This window comes from Martes martes (assembly GCF_963455335.1).
Source record: "Martes martes genome assembly, chromosome: 5".
In the NCBI taxonomy this organism is placed as follows: Eukaryota; Metazoa; Chordata; class Mammalia; order Carnivora; family Mustelidae; genus Martes; species Martes martes.
In genome coordinates this window covers 157,741,485-157,768,136 of record NC_137892.1, presented here as the reverse complement: position 1 = coordinate 157,768,136, position 26,652 = coordinate 157,741,485, and the positions used below count along the sequence as shown (strand labels likewise).

Genomic DNA, 26,652 nt, shown 5'->3' with positions numbered 1-26,652 from the left:
TTTTCGCCCAGAAAATCCCTAAGCCTCCCAGGGACCGGCCTCTGTCGTGCACGGCGACCGGGGTCCTCGCCGCCAGGCGCCTGCTCACGCTGCTTTTCACGCCCCCCCCGTCCCCCCCGTGCGCCTCCCTTGTCGCCGTCCTCGGTGCTACCAGAGCTCGGCTCCCGCTCAGGTTTCCGCCCCGCCGCCCACAACAACACCGAGGTGGCCCAGAGCCCGGGGGCCCGCAGCCCCACCCGCGCCCAGGGCGCTCAGCCCGCCCCACCCACGCGCCCGCCAGCGGCGGAAGTGACGGCGCGCGTCGTTGGGGCGCTCCCGCCCCTTCCGCTCGGCGCCCCGCCCAGGCCTGTCGGCTCAGCTCTCCCCGCCCCTCCCCCCCCTCACGTCCGCTTTCTGTCAGCCTGTCTCCCTTTCCCTCTCCCCCTCTCTCCTTCCTTTCGCTTCCTCTCTCGCACCTGAGCACACGCACCTGCCCGGGCCCGGCTCCGCTCCCTCCTCCCTCCTCCCCCTCCCTCCCTCCCCGCCCCGGCCGGAAGGCTCCGGCCCGGGCCGCGGGAGCCTCGCGGCTGCGTCACCGCCGCCCCCCCAGACAAGATGGACACCGCCGAGGAAGGTAAGCGGCGGCGCCCGCGCCCTTGCACCGGCGCCTGGGTTCGGGCCAGGCCCGCGCCCCGGCCGCGGAGCTCGAGGCAGGCGGCGGTCCCCCGGGCGGCGCGGCTGGCGGGGGGGGGGCCTCGCCTCGGGGCGGAGGCGCGCGGTGACAGCGGCGGGGCCGGCGCCTGAGGCCGTTTGCCCGCCGCGCTGGGCGCGAGGGGCGGCGGGCCGATGGGCCGCAGCGGGGAGTGAAAGGTGACCCCTCGGCGCCCCCCGCCGTTTCCCGCCGGTGCGCTCGGAGGGCGGGGATCCGCCGGGGTCGGAGGTTTCGGGCGGTGGGGATCGGGGCCGGGCTGGCCTCCCCGCCCCCTCTGTCCCCCCAGTCCCCCCAGTCCCCGGGGGACACGCTGTGGTCGCTGCTCGATATGGGGGCGTATTCCACGCCCTTCCCCCACCCGGTTTTGTCTTTCTTACTGTCGTTTCGCCTATTGCTGCTGTACAGGCCCTACCCCTTGACAACAAAACTTCTTTGTTGACTCTGAAACTTCGCGAAAAATGCCCCGCCAGGTGACGGCTGAATGCAGTGAACTGAGGCCAATTGAAGAACCTTGCTCTCGGCGTCCCTGCTCCCAAATAATTTGTTCGCTAAACGTGGAAGAGTAAGGTCCAACGAGGTTATTAGGAGGAGGGAGGTTGTTGAGAATTCTTTTGTTTTGGTAGTTTATTTTGCGTTGAATCCCTGACACCATTAGGCAGGGTTTTTCTGTGCTTTGTTTTGTGAGTGCGTGTGTTTCGGAACTAGCTAACCCTCGTAAACTGAGTACGTAGGTACAAACATCTGTTGAGTATTTAAATGCATTTGCTTGTCCACGGAAGGCGGGCTGTTTTAAAGCGCTTTTATCTTTGTAGAATCTATCAAGTCATTTCGTGAGTCTGTAGAGGAAATTAGTAAATTATCCTGTTTCTTGCTGGTTTGGTTATCAGTGAAGATACATTTATGCCTTGGGTGTACTTATGTGGGGGTATGTCTTTCAGTCTTAATGGATTTTGATTTGGGTGGTTTTAGATGAAAATCGTCGAATACTGCCATGGTGTGCAATAGTGAGTAATACAAGTTTGATTTTGTCTGTATATGTAATGGATTGCTAGATCTCAATTTCTTGCTTTTTAAATAAGTCTGTCTTCAGTAAGAACTTCAGCTGCAATGACATTTGTGTGCGATGGTTTACCGAGCACACTCACACGCGTTTACACTTGATCTTTCAGAGCAGCCCCAGCCAGTGGGTAGGTGGTAATACCTTTTACAGATGTGGAAATTCAGGCTTAGTTATTTTAACAGCTTGTTCAAGTGACACACTAGTAAGAGATTTGAACCTAGATATTCTGATTATAAACAGAGTTTTTCCTCTCATTATGCTTCAGTTGTGTTTCTTATACACAGTGAGTGAAAGCTAGTCGCTGCAGGAGACTCCCTTGGTAAAAATAGTAAAGTGAAACTGCTGAGGGGTTAGGAATTACTTTGTTTTTGACAGATGGTCCGTGTGTAGATTTCTATCTGCATAGATTTCGGGTCATTTTGGATTCACATTTTAATGACTCAGTCTAGTAAGGCAAGTATTTATTTATCACGATGTGTGCAGGCATATTACATTAAATTCTATTCTTTGAGCCTGGGTACTCATAGTACTTGCATACACACTTATGGTGCTGTAGTTAGTGGAAACTCAGGAATTGCAGAATCTCAGTTTATATGGACTCATGAAAAAAAGATTTTCAATGTACTTCTAATGCTTTAACATTTTTGTCCTTGTAAAATTATAATCAGGGTAAGATACAAATGATTTTTCTTTATTGGCTTGGACCCCGTTTCCTATTGAAATAACTATGAGCACGTGTGTATGGCATTTATTTTGCTAAACATTTTATACACATCTTACTCAGTTCTCTCAGCATTTTAAGGTAGGCAGTATCCACTCTTTATAGAGAGGAGATGGTGGATTGGTATTATTAGTGACTTGCCTGACTTACAGGGAACAAGGTCAGAGGTAAGATTCAGACTTGGGTCTGTCAGACCCTGTTGTTAAAATAGATGAAATAACTTATTTTTGTTGCTCCCTTAATAAAATGAATCATTTACAAATTTTGACAGAACCTTTTTTTTGGCATTTGTTTTATGAAACTATTCGTCATGAAATGAAAGTGAATTTTAATACTTCTCATGCCCACTTTTGCTAAATTCCAAATCAGAAGACTTCTGAAATTTTCAAAATTAAGTTTAAACTTAACTTGAAAAGCCATTACAGAGGATTTCATGATAAAGTGAAGAACGGCTTGGAAACAACTGCTCTGTTTGCTAAATTGGTTATTACAGATTATTTCTTAAATTGAAAAAATGCTGTTGGGTTTTTTATGTGATTACAAAAGAAGCGTGTTTTTTTTTTGTAGGAGAGTTAGTAAAAATGGAAGAAAATTATAAAAATATGTATAGAAAATTAAATTTAAACATTGTTACCTATTAAAAACGCTGATAATGTTTACTTTTCTGTTTTTTAAATATGTTAATCTGAGCCAACAGACTAAGAATGTTATTAAAATACCAACCATACAAGTAGAGTGTAACTCTTCCCACTCTTAAAAATAGCATCTTGCTTTTCTCTAGAGGACTATATATGATATTATAATGCTGAGAATGTTTTGTGTTTGTAGTAAACAGTATTGAAATCAGTTAGAAAATTATTTGCCAGGTGGATTTTGGCCCTTCGTATTAAGTGTTTGCTAGATTTTAAAGGTCTTTAAAAGGTGTTTGTTGTGGGTGCGCCTGGGTGGCTCAGTGGGTTAAAGCCTCTGCCTTCGGCTCAGGTTGTGATCCCAAGGTTCTGGGATCGAGCCCCACATCGGGCTCTCCGCTCAGCAGGGAGCCTGCTTCCCTTCCTCTCTCTCTCTGCCCACCTCTCTGCCTGCTTGTGATCTCTGCCTGTCAAATAAATAAATAAAATCTTTTTAAAAAAAAAAAAGGTGTTTGTTGTGTTAAATTTTATTTTTGTAAAATCAACAGGTTTATAATCCATTCTCATTACACAGGATACGTGAATCATTCATATTGTTTGTATGTAGCTTGTATGGGTGTAGATAGTTTATATAAACAGCTGTCATCAAATCTTTAAACTTCAGCTTCCTCATTTTATGTATTAGGAGTCTGATCCTGCAGTGCGCTGAGATTTTTGAGTTTCAGGGGAAAAAATTTGTCTTTTGCTCAAGGATATTCATTTTTTAGAAGGAAACCACCACACTGTTGGAATAGATGTTGGAAGCAAGTGTTGGTGTATGAAACCCTCACGAAGATATTAAATACATTTTGCATAGTAGAGTGTTCTCATTTCAGTCCAGTGATACAGACCGGACTTAAAAAAAAAAATTTGCTAAATCACTCCTTACTATAGCAAAGCGTAATACAAAATCTCATCAGTAATTTTTTTATGAGGTACCAGAAGACTTCTTTATGCTTTATGAGACGTCCTGGGGAGGTATGGGGTTGAAGTGCCGTGCAGTTGATCATGTTCTGTATCTACCATGGCAGAACCTGAGGTGCCATAGATTCGGAAGAGATGAGTTAAAGGGATGGGAAGTTGTCAGAACCAGACAGCTAGTTATCATCTTTCTAGAACCACATGGTCTTTCATCTCTGCTTTCAGACTTGTCTGCTTCATTCTTCTCGCCACGGATCACCTTTCACTGCTTTGGCATGCTTATGACCACCGAGCAGACATGCACTTATTTGACAAATGCTTACTGAGCACCTGTTACAGGCCAGGCACTAGTTTATGCTTTTGGGGTAGGCAGGGAACAGAATAGACAAAATCCCTTATTTTGTTGAGTTTACATTGTTTTGTTTTTGTTTTTTTTGTTTGTGTTTTTTTGGTTTTGGTTTTTTGTTTTGTTTTTTTTGAGTTTACATTCTTTTGGCTTGGTAAGGAAGGAAGGGAAGACAAAAAATAAACTATATGGCAAAACTGGAAGGTTATAAATGCTGTGGAGAACAGTAAATCTGTAGGGACTAGGAGTGCCAGGATAGGAGGATGGTGCTGCAGTTTTAAATAAGACAGTAAAGGAAGGCCTCACGGAGAAGGAGCAAAGTGAGAGAGGGAGTTAGACATACTCTGTGGGCAGAGCATTCTAGGTAGAGGCAATAGCCCGTGTGAAATCCTTAAGATGGGAGTATGCCGGGAATGTTTAAGTAATAACCAGGAGACCAGTGTGAATGGAGTGAGTTAGTTGGGTGAAGAGTAAGTAAAGTATGAGGTCACAGAGATCGTGGGGCCAGGGAGAGTGTAGAAGGGGAGCAAGTATGTAAGACTTATCTTCACTTTTACTTTTCTGAGATAGGGTTTTGAGCAGAGGTGAGGCATTAATTGTCTTACCATTCTGTTACTGACTGTTTCCTTGAATATATCTCTTTCCAGACCAACTTAATCTTAAATCCAAATTTCTGGTAGCTAGAATCTGATTTGGCCCATGTTGGGTCAGGTGCCTGCCCATGATCCAGGTGGCTGGGTGTTGGTGGGGAAGATAGTGGAAGTGGAAGAATAAAATCATGTCAAAAGGCACAAACTAACAGTTATAAGGCCTGGAGATAATAGTATACGGCATGGTAACTGTAGTTAATACTATCTTATATATTTGAAAGTTACTAAGAGAATAGATCTTAAAAGTTCTTACCACAAGAAAAAATTGCATGTGTGATATATTTAACTAGATTCATTGTGGTGATCATTTCACAATATATACATATGTTGAATCTGTGTCATACACTTGAAACTAATGTTATATGTCAGTTACATCTCAATAAAAAGAAAATGAATAAAAGTCATGAATGGCTACCTCCTTTCTTGGTCAGGGCAGACATCCCAAAGGATGTCTCTTCCACTGTTGAACTAAATACCTTCTAGGCTGGAATGCTATGAGTGATTAATATGGGGCTTCCTAGGTATTATCTTCCAGACTAGGCTTATTTTTGTTGGGCTTTTACCTCTCTCCTGTACGGACATGAAGATTGCTTATTTTTAGTGTAATACAGGTAAAATGGAAAGACTTCTTAAAAAGAGAACAGGAAGTAAGACCGCAAGGGAAAATTTACTAATTCAGATTATATTTTAGAATGCTTTTGCCCTGGGCAAGGCAAGATATATTACAGGAGTTTAAGTTCAGGCAATGGAAATGGAAAGAACGAGAAAGAAACAACAGATCAGGCTAGAATTAATAGAATATAGTGATTGATGAGATGATAAAGGGAGGAGGATTTGAAAATGATTTCTACTGCAGTTTCATTAGCTCTGAATGGGAAGAGAAATTCAGTTTCAGATATTGTATTTGTAATGGGTGCTGTAACAAAGTAGCATAGACTGGGTGGCTTCCACAATAGAAAGTTACTTTTTCACAGTTCTTGAGGCCGAAGTTTGAGAACAAGATATCTGAAGGGCTGGTTTCTTCTGAGGCTTCTCTCCTGGGGTTGCAGATTTTTGTCTTCCTGTGTCTCTATATGATTTTCTCTCTCTGCACGTCTGTGTCCTAATCTCTTTATACAAAGGCACTTCATGTTGAATTAGGGCCCACCCTAATGGCCTTATCTTTAACTTAATTATGTCTTTAAAGATCTTGTCTACAAATACAGTCATTCTGAGGTTCTTGGGACTAAGACATCAATGTATGAGTTTTGGTGGGGCGTCTGCGTGGCTTAGTTAAGGGTCTGCCTCTGGCTCAGGTCATGATCCCAGGGTCTTAGGGATCCTGGGATTGAGCCTGGGGTCGTTGGGCTCCCTGCTGAGCTGCATGTCTGCTTCTGCCTCTCCTTTTGCTTCTTCCCCCCACTTAAGCTTGAGTGCTTTCTTTCTGTAATAAGTTAAAAAAAAACCCAAAATATACATATACACACATATATATGGATATATATGTGAATTTTGGTGGAGCTGGTGGAAACAACACAATTCAGTACATAAGAGACATGGTGAGTTCTTTTTTTTTTTTTTTAAAGATTTTATTTATTTTATTTGACAGACAGAGATTACAAGTAGGCAGAGAGGCAGGCAGAGAGAGGAGGAAGCAGGCTCCCTGCTGAGCAGAGAGCCCGATGCGGGGCTCGATCCCAGGACTCTGGGATCATGACCTGAGCTGAAGGCAGAGGCCCAACCCACTGAGCCACCCAGGAGCCCCCCCCCTTTTTTTTTTTTTTAAAGAGAGACATGGTGAGTTCTTGAAGGCTTGGAAGACATTGAAACATTTTCTGTATGCTCATTTCTTGTAACAACTTTATTATAATCTTACTTTTCTCTCTCTCTTCCCTACCCCCACTTGAGTATTTTTTTTTTTTTTTAAATTTTATTTATTTATTTGACAGAGAGAGATCACAAGTAGGCAGAGAGGCAGGCAGAGAGAGAGGAGGAAGCAGGCTCGCCGCTGAGCAGAGAGCCCGATGCGGGACTCGATCCCAGGACCCTGAGATCATGACCTGAGCCGAAGGCAGAGGCTTAACCCACTGAGCCACCCAGGCGCCCCCCCACTTGAGTATTTTTTAATGATAGGTTAGTAAGGTATAATTTACATGCAATCAGATTTAGCATTTTCACTGTAAAGTTCTATTATAGCACTTTTGAGATAAAAGATTTAGAGATTCCTTGCCTTTTTTTTTTTTTTTACTTCTCCATTTATCAAATATTGAATACTTGCTCTGTGCTTAGGCCCTGTGTCAACTGTGTTTCTTTCTTTTTTTTTTTTTTTTAAGATTTTATTCATTTATTTGACAGACAGAGATCACAAGTAGGCAGAGAGGCAGGCAGAGAGAGGAGGGGAAGCAGGCTCCCCGCCGAGCAGAGAGCCCCATGCGGAGCTCGATCCCAGGACCCTGGGATCATGACCCAAGCCGAGGGCAGAGGCTTTAACCCACTGAGCCACTCAGGCGCCCCTCAACTGTGTTTCTTGCGTGAATTTCATTTCCCCCATTCCTAGCCATTTCAAAGTTCCTTAGAGGCACCTTTTTTTTTTTTTTTTAAAGATTTTATTTATTCATTTGACAGACAGAGATCACAAGTAGGCAGAGAGAGAGGAGGAAGTGGACTACCACCGAGCAGAGAGCCCTGTGCAGGGCTCAACCCCAGGACCCCGGGACCACGACCCGAGCCAAGAAGGCAGAGGCTTTAACCCACTGAGCCACCCAGGTGCCCCCTTAGAGGCACTTCTGTTAAATGGACCAGTTTGAAGACCATTGCTCTTGGGACTCCTTTATACTTTTAAATACTCAAGACCCGTATGACTTTTGTTTATGTGGAGGATATCTTTTTAGTATATTAAAAATGAAAACAGAACTTTAAAAAAAGTTTTTTATTTTATTTATTATTTTTTTAATATTTTGTTTATTTATTTGACAGAGAGAGAGAGATCACAAGCAGGCAGAGAGAGAGAGGGGGAAGCAGGCTCCCTGCTGAGCAGAGAGCCCAGTGCGGGGCTCGATCCCAGGACCCTGAGATCATGACCTGAGCCGAAGGCAGAGGCTTAACCCACTGAGCCACCCAGGAGCCCCAGAACTTTTTCTTTTTTTTAAAGATTTTATTTATTCATGAGAGAAAGAGAGAGAGAGAGGGGCAGAGGGAGAAGCAGACTCCCTGCAGAGCAGAGAGCATAATGTAGGACTTGATGCCAGGACCCTGGGATCATGACCTGAGCTGAAAGCAGACGCTTAACTGACTGAGCCACCCAGGCACCCGAAAAGAACTTTAAATGCAATACATGTAAGAAAAATAACTTTATGATAAACGTATTTTCCAAGACAAAAACTTTAGGGAGAAAAATAGCATTGTTTCAGTTTTTTGCAAATCTTTATGTCTGACTTGTTAGAAGACAGTTGGATTCCCATCTCTGCCCCTGTAGTTACTCTTGCCATATGTTTTGGTTAAAGTGTATGAAGAAGATTGGGCTTCACACAGATAATTTGAAAATGGGAGTTGTATTTTCAGGTAATTTTTGATGTCCTCTGATACTATGACAAAATTTGACAAGTGGTTGTTTCTTTTTTTTCTTCTTCTTTTTCTTTTTTTTAAAGTGGTGGTTTCTTTAAGTGCTATTAATCTGAAAGTATATACATCACCATTTAAAAATTAAATCAGCTGGGGCGCCTGGGTGGCTCAGTGGGTTAAAGCCTCTGCCTTCCGCTCAGGTCATGATCTCAGGGTCCTGGGATCAAGCCCTGCATCGGGCTCTCTGCTCAGCAGGGAGCCTGCTTCCCTCTCTCTCTCTGCCTGCCTCTCTGCCTACTTGTGATCTTTCTTTCAAATAAATAAAATCTTTTAAAAAATTAAATCAACTTAAATTAAAATTCATTGGTTTGATGGGTCAGAATAGTCCAGAAATAGACTCATATATATGTGGACAACTGATTTTTGACTAAGTTACAAAAGCAGTTCGGTGGAGAAAGCATAGTTTTTCAGCAAATGGTGCTGGGATAATTAGCTGTTCATAGACAAAAAAATGAACTTTGAGGCATACCTTTCACCATATACCAAAATTAACTCAGAGAGATGTTAGACCTAAATGAAAAACCTAACTGTGAAACTTTTAGAAGAAAATATAGGAGAAAACCTTTGTGATTTTGGGTTAGGCTAAGATTTCTTAGATAAAACACTAAAAGCATGATCTGTAAAAGAAGAAATTGATAAATTGGATGGCATCAAAATTCACAAGTTCTGCTCTTTGAAAGACACTGTTAGTAGACTGAAGACAGGCCACAGAATATGTTTGCAAAATATCTATCTGATAAAGGACTTACTGGACTATATAAAAATGTTTCAAAACTTAATAAGAAAACGAATGACACAGTTTAAGAGAGGCCCAAAGATTTGGACACCTCACCAGAGAATATATACATACGGTTTATAAGCATATGAAAAGATGCTGAGCACCACTGGTCGTTAGGTACATGCAAATTAAAACCACAGTGAAATGATTCACACCCACTAGGATGACTATAATCAAAAGGAACATACAGAGGAGAGTGAGAGGGAGAAGCAGACACCTTGCTGAGCAGGGAACCCCATGTGGGGCTCGATCCCAGGATCCTGAAATTATGACCTGAGCCACCGAGGCGCTCCCCAGTGAAGCTATTTTTAAAAATACATTGGTTTGTTTTTCAGTCATGCATGGTTTTGTAACATCATGTGTTGGTCTATTGGTAGATAATCAGTCATTGAGTTATGCAGATCTTCCAAATGTTGACAGGTTTCATGTGTATTATAAAAGCTTACATTCCTTAACATCACTATCTGTCTCATCTTGAAAAGCCTTTTAGCAATTGGGGAAGCCGTCATGCTCGTTGTGGTTGATACAAGTTTTCTAAAACCCTAATTTTTGCTTGAAAGTTTGATTTTTATTATTGGCAGCAAATATCGTCAGTTTTCCTTGGCTCCTAGGCTCACTTCATTCTTTTGTGATAAAATGTCTGCGGAATACCCAGATCTGTCTGAATAACTTGTTGTTTTTGTTTTTCTTTTCAGTTTTTTTTTAGCCGTGGTAAAAATGATGTTTCAAAAACAAACATGATGTTTCTTGGGAGGAAAAAATAGTTCGACTGGTAACTCCAAAGAATTGTACAAAGTACTTTTTTTCGAGGCAAACATTGGTGTTGAGCTCAAGTCCAGGAGTGATCCCACACTCCCTGTATTTTCCAATTCAAAACTTTCAGTTGGTTCTTCTTTAAGTATGTTTTTTTGCGGTCTTGATCTAGTGAAGAGACAGATGACACACAGTAAGTTAAGCAGAGGAAGTTGAATTACTAAGCTATGAGAAGAAGGTAGCTGTAGAGATGTAAACAATACAGTAAAGGGTACCTGGGCAAGAAGGGAAGTATCCAAGTAGAGACAGACTTGGAAGAGGTAGGGCCACTCCTCTTAGACACCAGTAGAGGAGTGTGGAGTTGTCCAGAGCTAGTCCGCAGTTTCTGGGCTAGCAGGAGGCAACCCTCCAGGCTGCAGGAGAGCCAGAGGTGGTGGATGGGCATGTGGGGGGATTTGGATACCACTGTTGGGTACAAGACCTGGTGTGTCTTATATTCTTGGTGTCTTGGATTCTTACCAGTAGGGTTGTGAAAGGTGCTCATTATAACAAACCTACTGATAGTGCAGCAGGAGCCAGAAAATCACTGCCTCCTGTGTTGTCCCTCCAGTATCTTCTAGTGACAATTTTCTTTTTTTAAGCTTTATTTATTTATTTGACAGAGAGATAAAGAGAGCACAAGTAGGCAGAGTGGCAGGCAGAGGGAGAGGGAGAAGCAGGCTCTTCACTGAGCAGGGATCCCGATCCATCCCAGGATCCTGGGATCATGACCTGAGCCAAAGGCAACTGCTTAACCAACTGAGCCACCCAGGTGCCCCACAAATTTGTTTAAAAAAAAAAAATGTTTTGAGTTTGGTGTCTTACCACTGATGAGGTACTGAAGGAGAGATTTGGAACTGAGGTGAAATAAGTTGATACCTGGCATACTGTTCCTGTAACTGTTGGGAGCCACTGCCTGTGCTGCAGAACTCGGGGATGCCCACTGCTCCTGGCCGAATCACCACAAGAGGCGACTGGCTGGCTCAGTTGGAAGAGCATGTGACTCTTATCTCAGGTATGTGAGTTCAAGCTCCACGTTGGGTGTAGAAATTACTAAATAAATAAAACTTGAAAAAGAAAAAAAGAATCACCACCAGGATCTCTGTAACTACTGCAGGAGTTCAGAGCATTTGCAATTAGCTGCCACTGCTGTTTTTAGAGCCAGAAATAGAAAATGGCTTCACCTTTTCCCACAAAAGTGCTCCCTTTGATTCATTGCAACTCAAGCCTAGTCAGCAAAGAGGCCAAAAAAATGTAGTTTTCAGGCTTCTAGGAGCAACAGTACAGGTGAATGTTAAGTTTTTAATTACCAGTAATCTGGAGAGAGAAGAAAATAACTAAACTTTGGGATACATGTAGAATTGGGACTTTATATTTGCAAGGCCTAATTAGCCCATGCATATTTTTTTTATAGGTAGTTTTTTCTTGTAATTGTAAAAGTAGCGATGAAGCACTAGAAACTTGGGGAGAGAATGCAAGAAAATCACCCATGTTCTCATCTGACCAATTATAATGGCTGTTTCTTTCGTATTTTCTCTTTTAGGCTATTTTGATGTTTTTACCTAGTAGGACGTACAGCGTGTATTCTATTCATTCTTTATTTTTGCTTTGCTTCTTTAGCATGGATTTTTTTCATGTTCTGTGTAGTCGGTGTACCACAGTTTAGATCCCCACTCGCCTGGTTTGGGGTATGTACGTTATTTACAGACATTTTGAATAATAGTTTTCAATCATAGATTCTTCATATTTACTTACTGTGATCATAGCTACTAATTGTAAAAATTTTTGTTGGTAATCAGATACTAGAAATCCTTGTGACTTCAGCCAAATGAATCAAAGCCATCAGTAGCCATCATAATTCATGTTAATGGTTTACCCTTGGTATGGTGATGAAAATGGCACTTTGCCTCTGTCCTTTACTTCCCTCAAAGCCATAGCCCTGTTCTAGTCATGAGCGAAACATAAGACCAATTCTGTTAGGGGGCATCTTACAAGGTGCCGGACCAGTACTCCTTAAAATGACCAAAGTCATCAAAAACAAGGAAAGCCTGAAAAACTGCCAGAGCCAAGAGAAACTGTCTTAGCCAAGTTAGGAAGACATGACAACTAAAGTCAGGTGGATTTTGAAACAACAAAAAAAGGACATTAGGTGAAGACTAAGGAAGTCTGACTCTACTGGATTTTATATAATGATAACGTGAACATTGGCTCATTTTTTTTTTTTAAAGATTTTATTTATCTATTTGACAGACAGAAACCACAAGTAGGCAGAGAGGCAGGCAGAGAGAGAGGAGGAAGCAGGCTCCCCGTGGAGCAGAGAGCCAGATGCGGTGCTCAATCCCAGGAACCCGGGATCATGACCTGAGCCGAAGACAGAGGCGTTAAACCACTGAGCCACCTGGGCGCCCTGGCTCATTATGTTTAACAAAAATACCATGCTAATGTGGATGTTAATAATAGGGGATACTGGGCGCTGTGTGTATGGGACCACTGCACTATCTTTTCAAATTTTCCGTAAATATAAACTTGTTCTGAAAAATAAAGTCTACTACTAATAATTTAACAGTTCTTTGTTTATTGAATTATCACCAGAGGGATAATTACCAGAAGGAATTTGCATACACTTTGAAATCTAACGTGGAAAAACTTTCAAGGTAGATAATGACCTAAAAATTACGACATATACCCAAAGTTTTTAGTTTTTTTTCCTTCTTTTTTTCATAGTTGGTACTTAGGACATATTTGGTGAGCTGAATTGTTGGCTAGAAAAACTGATAGCATGAGCCAGACCAGCGTGGCTGTGGACTTCCAACAGCCGGTTCCAGCTCGAGAACCTGCTCTCACTGCTTGTTCTTTTCTCCTCCCGCTCACTGCCCGGGCAGTCTCCGTACTCAGTCGCTAAGGATTTGAGATTTTTCAATAGAACATACAAACAAACAAAAAAACCTTTATATTTATTGAGCTCTAGGCATTGGGCTAGGAACTTATAAAAGGTATGCCTTGCGAAGATATGAGGTATTCAAATAAAGCAACAAAAGTTCCTACAGGATTGAACAGAAGAAATTCGCTTTCAAAAAGCAGGAGGAGCCTGGAGAGCTGGAGGGGGAGAAAGCAAAGCAAAGCGGGAAGAGTTGCTTTACTGTTTCTAAGTTGATTTGCATTAATAACCAGTGCAGTGCTTTTATTTTGGCCTGAGAGAGATTTGTAATTTTACTGCATGTAAATCTAGCAGGAACCTTATCCTACCTCAAAACTTCATTATTTCAGTTTTAGTAAAGGGCCTCAGACTGCGCCTTTTGTAGATAGTCGTCTTTTATAACCTTGGTGGTGTTACTCTGTTGAGGTTTTGGGTGGCGGGATTGGTCTTCATATACAAAATAGATTTATTCTCTCATCGCCTTTCTGTGTTGGTGGTGGTTATGCTTATTTTAGTCCCCCCTGCCCACCCCCAAGCTATTGAGACCCTTTGTGAAACACGATAGGCTAATTTATGTCTTTGTTACAAACCGACCCCAAACCTCAACAGCTTAAAGCAACAAAAGGTTCCTTTTTCACGGAATATTATGTCTACTGCAGGCTGGGGGGAGATGCTGCTAACTGTAGTCACTTAGAGACCGAGATTGGTGGAGGCTCTATCTTAGGGTGTGTTTTCTTCCACAGTCATTGAGGCAGGAAAATGTAGTGTGATGTGTTGTGTTCACTAGCTCCAGAGTTTTCTACCCAGGAGTGATATATGTTACTGTAGCTTGTATTTCATTGACTGAAGCAAGTCACATGTCCGTGTCTAATTTCCAAAGTGACAGGGAAGTGCATTCCTGCTATTAATCCAGAAAATGGAATTCCAGAAATACTTGATGTCCAGTGCTAATGATTTCCTCCGCAGTCCCTAACAGCATTAATTCTTTTTTTTTTTTAAATTTCTTTTCAGCATAACAGAATTCATTGTTTTTGCACCACACCCAGGGCTCCATGCAATACATGCCCTCCTTAATACCCACACTGGCTCCCCCAGCCTCCCATCCCCCACCCCTTCAAAACCCTCAGGTTGTTTTTCAGAGTCCATAGTCTCTCATGGTTCACCTCCCCTTCCAACTTCCTTCAACTCCCTTCTCCTCTCCATCTTCCTATGTCCTCCATGTTATTTGTTATGCTCCACAAGTAAGTGAAACCATATGATAATTGACTCTCTCTGCTTGACTTATTTCACTCAGCATAATCTCTTCCAGTCCCGTCCATGTTGCTACAAAAGTTGGGTATTCATCCTTTCTGATGGAGGCATAATACTCCATATTGTATATGGAGCATATCTTCCTTATCCATTCGTCCGTTGAAGGGCATCTCGGTTCTTTCCACAGTTTGGCAACCGTGGCCATGGCTGCTATAAACATTGGGGTACAGATGGTCCTTCTTTTCCCTACATCTGTATCTTTGGGGTAAATACCCAGTAGTGCAATTGCAGGGTCATAGGGTAGCTCTATTTTTAATTTCTTGAGGAATCTCCACACTGTTCTCCAAAGTGGCTGCACCAACTTGCATTCCCACCAACAGTGTAAGAGGGTTCCCCTTTCTCCACATCCTCTCCAACACACGTTGTTTCCTGTCTTGCTAATTTTGGCCATTCTAACTGGTGTAAGGTTGTATCTCAATGTGGTTTTAATTTGAATCTCCCTAATGGCTAGTGATGATGAACATTTTTTCATGTGTCTGATAGTCATTTGTATGTCTTCATTGGAGAAGTGTCTGTTCATATCTTCTGCCCATTTTTTGATACGATTATCTGTTCTGTGTGTGTTGAGTTTGAGAAGTTCTTTATAGATCCTGGATATCACCTTTTGTCTGTACTGTCATTTGCAAATATCTTCTCCCATTCCGTGGGTTGCCTCTTCGTTTTGTTGACTGTTTCCTTTGCTGTGCAGAAGCTTTTGATCTTGATGAAGTTCCAAAAGTTCATTTTCGCTTTTGTTTCCTTTGCCTTTGGAGACATATCTTGAAAGAAGTTGCTGTGGCTGATATCAAAGAGGTTACTGCCTATGTTCTCCTCGAGGATTCTGATGGATTCCTATCTCACGTTGAGGTCTTTTATCCATTTCGAGTTTATCTTTGAGTATGGTGTAAGAGAATGGTCGAGTTTCATTCTTCTACATATAGCTGTCCAATTTTACCAGCACCATTTATTGAAGAGACTGTCTTTTTTCCACTGTATATTTTTTCCTGCTTTGTTGAAGATTATTTGACCATAGAGTTGAGGGTCCATATCTGGATTCTCTACTCTGTTCCACTGGTCTATGTGTCTGTTTTTATGCCAGTACCATGCTGTCTTGGTGATCACAGCTTTGTAGTAAAGCTTGAAATCAGGTAACGTGATGCCACCAGTTTTATTTTTGGTTTTCAACATTTCCTTAGCAATTCGGGGTCTCTTCTGATTCCATACAAATTTTAGGATTATTTGCTCCAGCTCTTTGAAAAATACCGGTGGAATTTTGATCGGAATGGCATTAAATGTATAGATTCTAACAGCATTAATTCTTATCTGGCTGGATGAAATTAATGTGCTTATTGGGATACATTTCAGTATACAACTTCATTAGTGACGAGAACAATAGTTTCTTTTCATCTCATTATCCTTTCTCATTTGTTCTTATATATCTATTTAGACAGTCTTTAGAAGTGTTCTTAAAATTAAAACTGTAATGTAAATATAGTAAAACTTCCCTTACTTAATTTTCATGAGGTTTTTGTTGTTGTTTTGGTCTGGGATAGTTTGATTTTTTATTTTAATTCCAGTGCAGTTAACATACAGTGTTACGTTAGTTTCAGATGCACAATATAATGATTCAGCAATTCCATATATTACTCAGTGCTCATCAGGGTATGTGGACTTTTAATCCCCTTCACCTATTTCACCCATTCCCCTGCCCACCTCCCCTCTGGTAACCATCTGTTTGTTCTCCTACAGTTAAGAGTCTGTTTTTTGGTTTGTCTCTCTCTTTTTTTCCCCTTTATTCATTTCTTTTGTTTCTTAAATTCACATATGAGTGAAATCATACAATACTTGTCTTTCTCTGACTGACTTATTTTGTTTAGCATTATACTCTGTAGCTCCATCCATGTGGTTACAAATGGCAAGATTTCATTCTTTATAGCTGAATAATACTCCATTGTATGTGTGTGTTACATATATATATACATGTTACATATATATGTTACATATATATCTACATATATATGTGTGTTACACATATAAGACGTATATTTTTATATAAAAATACACATCTTATATTTTTATATAAAAATATTTTTATATATGCAGACATTTTTTATATATATATATATATATATATATATATATCTCCTTTATCCATCTGTCGATGGTAGTGTTCATGAGTTTTTGACAAATGCATACAGTCATGTAGCCAGCACATTCAAGAGGTGGACTAGTTCATCCACCTCTCAAATATCCCTCTTCCCTTTTGTGATCACTCCCACCCCCAGACCCTAGCAGCCACTGATGTATTTCTGTCTTTGCAGTTTTACCTTTTCCAGATGTCATAAATGGAATCATCTAGTATGTAGTTTTTTAAGTCTGGCTTCTTTTGCTTAACATATAATGCATTTGAGATTTATTCACCTTGTTGTATGTATCAGTATTTCATTCCTTTTTGTTGCTTAATAGTATTCTTTTGTAAAAAAGAATATTGAATGTACCACAGTTTATTCTCCAGTTGTGCTTTGATTGGTTGTTTCCATTTTGAGGAAATTATGATTGACACCATTATACAAATTTATATGGGTTTTTATATAAGCATAAGTTTTCATTTGACTAAGTTAAATACCTAGGAATATGATTGCTGCATCATATAATGAGTGATTTTTTTTCTTTTTATCACTTTAATCAGTATGTAGTGGTATCAAACTGTGACTTAAAATTTTTATGGCAAAATATACATAACAAAATTTACCATTCTAACCATTTTTTTAAGTGTACAATTTACTGGCATTAAATATAGTCACACTGTTGTGCAACTATCACCATCCTATTGTGGTTTTAATTTGCACTTCGCTAATGACCTCAGCATTTTTTTCATTTGTATACTTTCTTTGGTGAAGTATCTGTTCAAATCTTTGGCTGATTTTTTAATTTTTTTGACTGTTTTCTTATTGTTAAGACCCCAGTTAGTAAGCTGGACAAAGGACTTAGAAAATTCACATAGAAAGAGAACTTGTGGTAAGATAAAAAAAATGTTGACTTCACTCATCATTAGCTGCTGTACTACCTAGTTATTTTACCTTTATATTTCAGTGGTGTAATGTGTTTTGCCAGAGGGAGCAGCCTACTATCCAAATGGAAGAATATAACAAAGTTGGAAGAGTAGATAGAAAATATGTATAGAATGTTGACATTAAATTATGAAAAAAAAAAAACATTCAAGAAAAGATCATACTACCAAGTTGGAAGAATGAGCAAGTTAGAGGGAATACTGTTGTAATTGACGGTTACATTTTAATCATTTCCTCATTAACTTCTTTGATAATGTGGTTGGGCCTCAGTAACTAAAATAGAGTCAGCTAATCTAGGTCTGCTCCCCTCCTGGCCTTGGCTGCTAGAGGTGATGTTGGGGCCTCATTTTTTTTCCCCTGTGGTATTTGGCTGGGGTACAGAGGCATTTATTGTCTAAAAATTTCCTGTCTTGCTAAGTTGCCTCTTTCCTGGTTTTTGGCTTTTTTGGGATAAGTTTATCTGTTCCATTGGTGTTTTCAGGTTGTCAGCTTCTCCATTTCTACCACCAGTCCCCAGGATACCCGAAGGAAAAAAACCCAGAGAACTCACTGGATATGATTCCTTGGGTCATCAGTTCCCTTGCTGCTCTGCCTTTTCTTCACTTTTTAGAATCTTCTTCTGTTTATGTATAATGTCCTGGACTTTTGGCTGTACTTGGCAGGAAGTATAGGGAGAAATGTGTCGATTTCATCTGGGCCATTCTCTTCAGTCCTCTTGTAGTCTCTACTGCCTCTTTCCTCTAGAGATAACTACAATGCTGACTTCTAATAAGTGTTAGTTTTTCCTTTTTGTGAACATTTATTTATTTATTTTAAAGATTTTATTTATTCATTAGAGAGAGAGAGCACAAGCAGAAGGAGAGGGAGAAGCAGACTCCCTGCTGAGCTGGGAGCCTGATGTGGGGCTCAATCCCAGGACCCTGAGATCATGACCTGAGCTGAAGGCAGACTCTTAACCGATTGAGCCACCCAAGCACCCCAACCTTTTTGAAGTTTTTCATGTGGAATAGGTATTCTTTGTGTCTGAGTTCTTTCTGTGTGTGTGTGTGTGTGTGAGTGTGTGTGTGTGAGAGAGAGTTCTTTATCACTGAACATCACTATACAATACATACATTGTGGTTGTAGTTTTAGTTGGTTTATTCTCATTGTGATGTTGTATTCAGATGTTTGAATATACCAAAATTTATCCATTCTACTGTTGATAGACACTTAGTAGTTTCCATTTTGGAGGTGGAGTTTAACACAGGTCCTGAACCCACAACCTTGAGATCAGGACCTGAACTGAGATCAAGAGTCGGACGGTCAAACGACTGAGCCACTCAGCCCCCATTTTGGAGGTATTTTTATGAAATAGTGCTGCTATGAACGTTCTTGTACATGTCTTTGAATGTAAGTTTGTAAGGAAACTATTAATTTTAATAGTAGGGTATGAGCAAAATAATGCACAAGTGTATGCTGTGGACATCATACATATATAAAATGTGTATTTCCCCCAAAACTGATCTCACAAAGTCAGCAACTTAACATAAAGTTAACTTAATATAAAGTTAATAGTTTATGTGTCCTTCCTGGAAAAATGTTTAGCTCAGTATACCTAATACTTGTTCCAGATTTTTCCACTGGAACATGGATTGGCAGGGAAGAAGCTTCCATTCCTTCCTAGTCCACAGAGAGACTAGCTAAGGAAATTTAGTTGAGGATACAGAGTGAGAGCAGGTGCAGTCTTTCACTTGGACCACTTTTCCCAGCTTCCAGTTTCCTAATAAGGTATGACTGCCCATGGCACAGTCTAAGCTGGGATTGGGGCCTGCTAAACAGCCAAATGTTTGCCTTACAAGTATTTTATAGCTAGGGCTTATTGCCATTCTAGTTTGTTTATATCAACAATCTTCACCTTTCCATTTAGGGTGATATTTATATTTGAGGTGCTTTTGAACAACACTCAGATCTTGATGATATGGGAAAAAAACAGGGTCAGTACTGCAAAAGAGATTAGTGATATTTTCTGGACCAAATTCCGTTTTAAAGTCATTTAGATTAAATGGTTTAGATTAAAGGCATTTAGATTAGGGGCACCAGGGTGGATCAGTGGGTTAAAGGCATTTAGATTAAATGATTTAAATTAGAATTGGGTTGTTGGTTGCACAAAATGAGGCTTTTAGGAATGTTGAGACATATTATTACATCTTACTCTGCTTTCCCCTAATGAAGACGTAGCCAATGAAAGCTTTATCGCATTTTTTTTAAAGGAATTTTTTTTTAAAGATTTTTTATTTATTTATTTGACAGATAGATCACAAGTAGGCAGAGAGGCAGGCAGAGAGAGAAGGGAGGAAGCAGGCTCCCTGCTGAGCAGAGAGCCCGATGTGGGGCTCGATCCCAGGACGCTGGGATCGAGCCCGATGTGGGGCTCGATCCCAGGACGCTGGGATCATGACCTGAGCCGAAGGCAGCGGCTTTAACCCACTGAGCCACCCAGGCGCCCCTATCGCATTTTTAAAATTGTGATTAGTGAAATAAAATCTAACGTGAGTTTTCAGGTTTGTGTGTGTGTACAAGCGTGCATATATGAAACACATCACATGCTGGGCGCCTGGGTGGCTCATAGCTAAGTGTTTGCCTTCAGCTCAGGTTATGATCCCTGGGTCCTGGGATTGAGCCCCACATCAGGCTCCCTGCTCAGCGGGAAGCCTGCTCTCCATCTCCCACTACCCCTGCTTGTATTCCCTCTCTCATTGTCTCTCTCTGTCAAATAAATAAATTAAATTAAATTAAAAAACCCCACATGCTGAGCTTTCTTGTTGAAGAACTTCATTGATAAAATTGGACTTGGTAGTGTCAGTACAATGTAAATTCAACTGTGATATTTGAAAATTGCATGGTTAACCATTGCTTATTTTTTAAAAGTTTTATTATGTAAAATTTTACTTTTAAGATCTTATTTATTTACATATTTAGAGAAAGAGAGCACGCACATGCGAGCCGGGAAGTAGGGCAGATGGAGAGGAAGAGGGAGAGAGACAATTTTAAACAGGTTCCACACTCAGTGTGGAGCTGGATGCAGGGCTTGATCTCATGACCCTGAGATCATGACCTGAGCTGAAATCAAGAGTTGGATGATTAACCCTACTTAGTCACCCAGGCGCCCCTAGAGGTTTGATTTGACTGATTGATTGATTTTCAGAGGTAGAATTTTGTGATTCATCAGTTGCATATTACACCCACTGCTCCTTACATCAGGTGCCCTCCTTAATGCCCATCACCCAGTTACCCCATGGCCCCACTCACTTCCTCTCCAGTAACCCTTAGTTTGATCCCTGTAGTTAAGAGTCTCTTATAGTCTGTCTCCCTCTCTGATTTCATTTTATCTTTTCCTTCCCTTCCCCTGTGTTCAACTGTTCTATTTCTTAAATTCCACATGAATGAAATCGTATGGTATCTGTCTCTCTGACTGACATATTTCGCTTAGCATAATACCTTCTGGTTCCATCCATGTCGTTGCAAATGGCAAGTTTTCATTCTTTTTGATGGCTGAGTAATTTTCCATCATGCATATACACCACATCTTCTTTATCCATTCATCTGCCAGTGGACATCTGGGCTGTTTCCATATTTTGGCTTTTGTGGACATTGTTGCTATAAACTTTTCAGTGCAAATGCCCCTTCAGATCACTGTGTTTGTAACTTTTGGATAAATATCTAGTAGTGCAATTGCTATATCATAGGGTAGCTCTATTTTTAACTTTTTGAGGAACCTCCATACTGTTTTCCAAAGTAGCTGTACCAGTTTGCATTCCCACCAATAGTGTAAGAGGGTTCCCCTTTCTCCACATCCTTGCCAACATCTGTTGTGTCCTGAGTTGTTAATTTTTGCCATTCTGACTGGTGTGACATGATACCTCATTGTCTTAATTTGTATTTCCCTGGTGTCTAGTGATGTTGATCATTTTTTCATGTCTGTTGGTTATTTTTATGTCTTCTTTGGAGAAATGTCTGCTCATGTGTTCTGTCCATTTCTTGACTGGATTTTTTATTTTTTGGGTGTTAAATTTGGTAAGTTTTCTTTATAGGTTTTGGATACTAGCCCTTCATCTAATAAGGCATTTGCAAATATCTTCTTTTATTCGGTAGATTGTCTTTTTGTTGACTGTTTTCTTTGCTGTGCAAAGCCTTTTTATCTTGATGAAGTCCCCATAGTTCATTTTTGCTTTTGTGTCCCTCGCTTTTGGAGACATGTCTAGCAAGAAGTTGCTGTGGTTGGAGGTCAAAGAGTTTGCTGGATTTTGATGAATTCCTGTCTCACATTTAGGTCTTTCATCCTTTTCGAGTTTATTTTTCTGTATGGCTTAAGAAAAAATGGTCCAGTTTCATTCTTTTGCATGTGACTGTCCAATTTTCCCAACACCATTTTTTTAAAGATTTTATTTATTTATTTGACAGGGAGAAACACAGCGAGAGAGAGGGAACACAGCAGGCAGAGTGGGAGAGGGAAAAGCAAGCTTCCTGGCAAGCAGGAAGCCTGATGTGGGGTTCGATCCCAGGACCCTGGGATCATGACCTAAGCCGAAGGCAGATGCTTAACTGACTGTGCCACCCAGGTGCCCCTCCAACACCAATTCTTGAAGAGACTTTCTTCTGTTGGGTATTTCCTGCTTTGTCAAAGATTGGTGGACCGTAGAGTTGGGGGTCTTTTTCTGGGTTTTCTATTCTCTTCCACTGATGTCTGTGTCTGTTTTTGTGCCAGTACCACAGTCTTTTGATGTACAGCTTTGTAATACAGCCTGAAGTCCAGAATTGTGATGCCTTCAGCTTTGGTTTTGTTTTTCAGGATTGCTTTGGCTATTTGGGGTCTTTTGTAGTTCCATACAAATTTTATTGTTTGTTCCAGCTCTGTGAAAAACGGTGGTGGTCTTTTGATAGCAGTTAACATTGAACGTGTAGATTGCTTTGGGTAGCATAGACATTTTAACAGTATTTGTTCTTCCAATCCATGAGCATGGAATGTTTCTCCATTTTAAGTATTTTATTTTATTTTTTTAAAAGATTTATTTATTTATTTGACAGGCAGAGATTACAAGTAGGCAGAGAGGCAGGCAGAGAGAGAGGAGGAAGCAGGCTCCCCGCTGAGCAGAGAGCCCGATGCGGGGCTCGATCCCAGGACCCTGGGATCATGACCTGAGCTGAAGGCAGAGGCTTCAACCCACTGAGCCACCCAGGCGCCCCTTAAGTATTTTATTTTTAAGTAATCTCTACACCCATTGTGAGGCTCAAATTCAGAACCCTGCGACCCAAGAGTTGCGTGCTCCCCTAGCTGAGCCAGCTAGGTGCCCCATCATGTAAAATTTAAAACAAAATAGACTAATGCAATAACCTCTAATAACCAGCATTTTATTCAACAGATAAAGCATCTGGCTGATAATTCTTGGATCTCAACCCTTTTCCTTTCCCATCTCCATGCTTCTCCTGCATCATTTTAAAGCACATCCCAGGTCTGAAATCTTTTCACCTGTAAATATGTATCCTAAGAGATCACTTAAAAAATATACACACAACCACAGTACCAGCATCATACTACTTACTGGGTTTATCCTTCCAAGTGTTAAAATTATTATCAGTATTATTGCTCTTCACACCATGATTACTGAATTCTGTTTAGGATTTAATTGCAGTTTCTTCTGTCTTAGAATATAGCCTGCTAGGCATATGTGATCATATTACTGTTTTAAAGTTTCTAAAGTAATTCTTTTCTGTGGTTAACTTGAGATATATTTATAATATATATATACACACACACGTATGGTTCATTTGTTGTAATTTGTTTTTTGTTTAGGGGTTGCTTATTTTCCATTTTGCTATAATTTTGTTTTGTAATTATGTAAAAAATCTCCATGGTTCTAAAATGAGGCAGTTGAGATGTTTAATGTTCTCTTCCCCCCCCCCTTTTTTTTAGAATCAATGGAGGCTTGTGAAACTCCTTACAAAATAATGAAAATTTTGTCTATTTGTGTATTTTGAGAGAACCATAGTTATTCTGATTTTTTCCAAAAGTTTCACAAGCACACACACAAAAAAAGTTCTTGAAGTTTTTGGCCTCAGGATCCCTTTACACTCTTAAAAACATATCGGCATATCGTAAGAGCCTTCATTTGCCAATAGAAAATGAAACAAAATTTGGAAATACTAATTCACTTAACACACCTGTTATATGTTAATATCTTTTTTTTTTTTTTTAAAGAAATAACTATATACTTCAGACCTGAAATACTGGTGAGAGGAGTGGATTTGTTTTATATTTGCAAATCTAAATGTCAGATTTAATGGGATGCTGGTGGATTTTTTTCATCTTGGCTGCATTCAGTCAGTTGTGTTAGGTAGCATCTGGAAAACTCCACTGTACCCTGGCAAAACAATGAGGATAAAAGGCAAAGCCTTAGTGTTACCGTGAAAATGGTTTCAGCCTTATTGAGGTGGATGGGTCCAGACCTCTGTACTGTGTTAAGCAGAGCCCTACAGTCGATGTAGATTGTTGTGCTTGCTGAGCTTTGTGTTTGTTGGTTTGTCGTTGAATGTGGTCTTCTGAAGATCACTGTCTTGTGCACATGTGTCCCCCGTCTCCCCCCCCCCCGCCCCGCACTGTGCCTTCTGCAGCCCCCCACCCCCAATCTGGCCAATGCGTGGTCCTCCCCATAGCTCTCCTGTGCCAGCTGGGGCTGGGCTGCCCGTGTGAGGCCGGGCGCCTCGCAGGATGAGCCACCGGCACCAGCCATTCGCACTTGTGGATATTCTCTCTCCATTGTCCCTGCATCTTGTTGGCAGCAGTATGCTAACAAGGACAGTCCTTGCCCAGTCAGTCACCTTGTTTCTGGAGGGCAACATAGCAGCCCGCGTTTGTGTGAGCGTGGCATTGTCTCTGCTGCTTTCCTCTACACTGTGTCCTGATGCAGGACACACCTTGCCACACTTTTGCTGCTGTGCCCTACTTCTGCAACTGCCTGAGCACTGGCTGCGGAGACAGGACAGTGTGGGACTGCTTGACCCTATGTCTGCACTGGCTCACCCATATTTGCCCCCAAACCACCCTACCTGGATAACCCCTCACTAGCACCTGCCTGTCTTTTAAAGTTAATCTGTAGGCATCCTGGCCCTTGGGCCGGTGTGGTCATGTTCCAAATGGCTTTAAGTGCTTGTTCTGCTCCTACCTGGGTAACTATGGTAATTGTGGAACTAATTGATGCCCACAGGCACCAGCAGCTCTGGTGAGTCTAGATAACCAAGATCAGTTGCATGTTCCATGGACCTGTCAGCTATTTTAAGTAGAAGTCATAGTGTCTACAGTGGCAGCCATGGTGACCAGAAATCCAGGTTCGGAAGCTTGATGATCAACTTCCCCAACCAAGAAAGGCAGCAATGTGCAGATTACCTACTTCAGACCTGGGAGAGCAGTGATGAAAAATGACACTGGACTCTTTTTGAATGAGTCCATTTTGAATCCTTGATGATTCATAAAGGAAGCTTGATGATCAACTTCCCCAACCAAGAAAGGCAGCAATGTGCAGATTACCTACTTCAGACCTGGGAGAGCAGTGATGAAAAATGACACTGGACTCTTTTTGAATGAGTCCATTTTGAATCCTTTAAGGAGGATCCATGCAGGGCAAGCCTGGTTGCTGGCCGCTGTGGTCATCTCTGCTCCAGGGCAAGTATTGAACCCGGCGCAGTTAAAATGCTAGCTTGATGCTGGATCTCCCATGCGGGCAGCAGCAGATCCACCACAGGGGATGATCCTTCCAGGTCTTACCCACCCCCTTGGGTGAGCTCCTGGCTCTTAGTCCAGTTTCCCTAGGCTGAAGTGTACACTTGGAGAAAATTCGAGTGTTCAAAGCAGACTCAAGCTGCCAGGATACTGCCCTGAGAATCATGGAATTCTAGTGTGGTTCTGTTTTGTTTGTGTCAGAACTTTGCAGAGGCTGGTTAGGCAGGATTGTTGGGACGTTCATACTGTGTTGCTAGAGCCCAGAGTCTTAGACTGGTGCAGGACGGACCAGAGTGAAAACTTTTGCCAAAGATGTTTTCATTAATCAAGGACGAAGGTGAAAGTGGGCGGTTTGAAGAGGCTTGGATCCCATGTATCCTGTGTAGTTCTGACCGTAAATGATGCGGACAGCCGGCATTGTTCTCATGACCCACGGATTGCTTCCAGGAAGCGGGAGTCCTCTGGCTGGCGGTAGTAGGGGTGGTGGTGGGGGGTACGGTTCTAACGCTAACTGAAAGACACAGCCCTGGAGTATGCTTGATTTGACTCAGCCTGGACAACGCTTCCTGGCTCTCGTGTAGGTAGAACTGGCACAGCAAAAGCTCTTCTGTGGGTGGTGGCGTGTGGCCTTTCTATGTCGGCAGTGATTCACCTGGCTTATGGATAACTCTTGGGATGAGTGCGCTAACCAGTTAGGCAGCCCGAGTAGTCATTATCCCTCAACTTTGATAAGTGGTGCTCAGCCTTCCTAGGTCAAGGAACACACTGCTTTTTAACATTGGGGGCCGAGTGCCACACTGCTCAGTGTATGTGTACCCTAGTCCCAATGGGTGCTGGGGACTGGTTAAATCCATTAACAGTGGGCTTGGGTTGCAGTTTTTCCCCATGAACGAGGAACTCCCTTGAGAGAGTAGATCAAAAGTTTTCCTTATGTCCTCGTCTCTAGTACACTGCTTGTTGCCCCTCACGTTGCCCACTTGGGGTGGGCACTTAGCCCTGCAGATCACAGAGAAGAAGGTCTAAATAAAAGTAGCAGCCAGTTTCCATAGGTTGTCCTGCAGAGGGAGCATTATGAAACCTGTGAGTTGGGATGGTTCTTGGCATTTTAAGTTTTTCCTCAGCATGTCATGGGCCACCCCAGGCAAGAAGATGGGCAGATGTGCTCAGAACCATGTGGGGCAGAGTGGAGGGTGAGCTCTTGTCTCTGGCCTCTGACCAGGTAGTCCTGGGCTCCGGTAGCTTCTGCTTAAGGTGACCTCTGGCTCACCTCTCTCTGACCTGGCACCTTTGTAGTTTTGGGGTGCAAAACTCACCCTATTAGTGTGTGTCTCTGTATCTGTGGAGTGAGGTGAGGCTACGGGGGTGTCTCCAATGCTGCCCACTGCCATTAAGTC

General features: G+C 41.7%; 1 protein-coding gene across 1 annotated transcript in view; it reads left to right on the top strand.

Annotated features, from left to right (window-relative positions):
• The first annotated feature begins 341 nt into the window (after positions 1-341).
• The window catches only part of MARCHF6 (membrane associated ring-CH-type finger 6), an 81,838-nt gene continuing 55,527 nt past the window's right edge, over positions 342-26,652 (top strand). Inside the window, exon 1 of the mRNA XM_080803856.1 lies at positions 342-613. Within this exon, the coding sequence (XP_080659982.1) occupies positions 595-613 (19 nt within the window). The 5' untranslated portion in view covers positions 342-594. The remainder of the gene's footprint in view (positions 614-26,652) is intronic.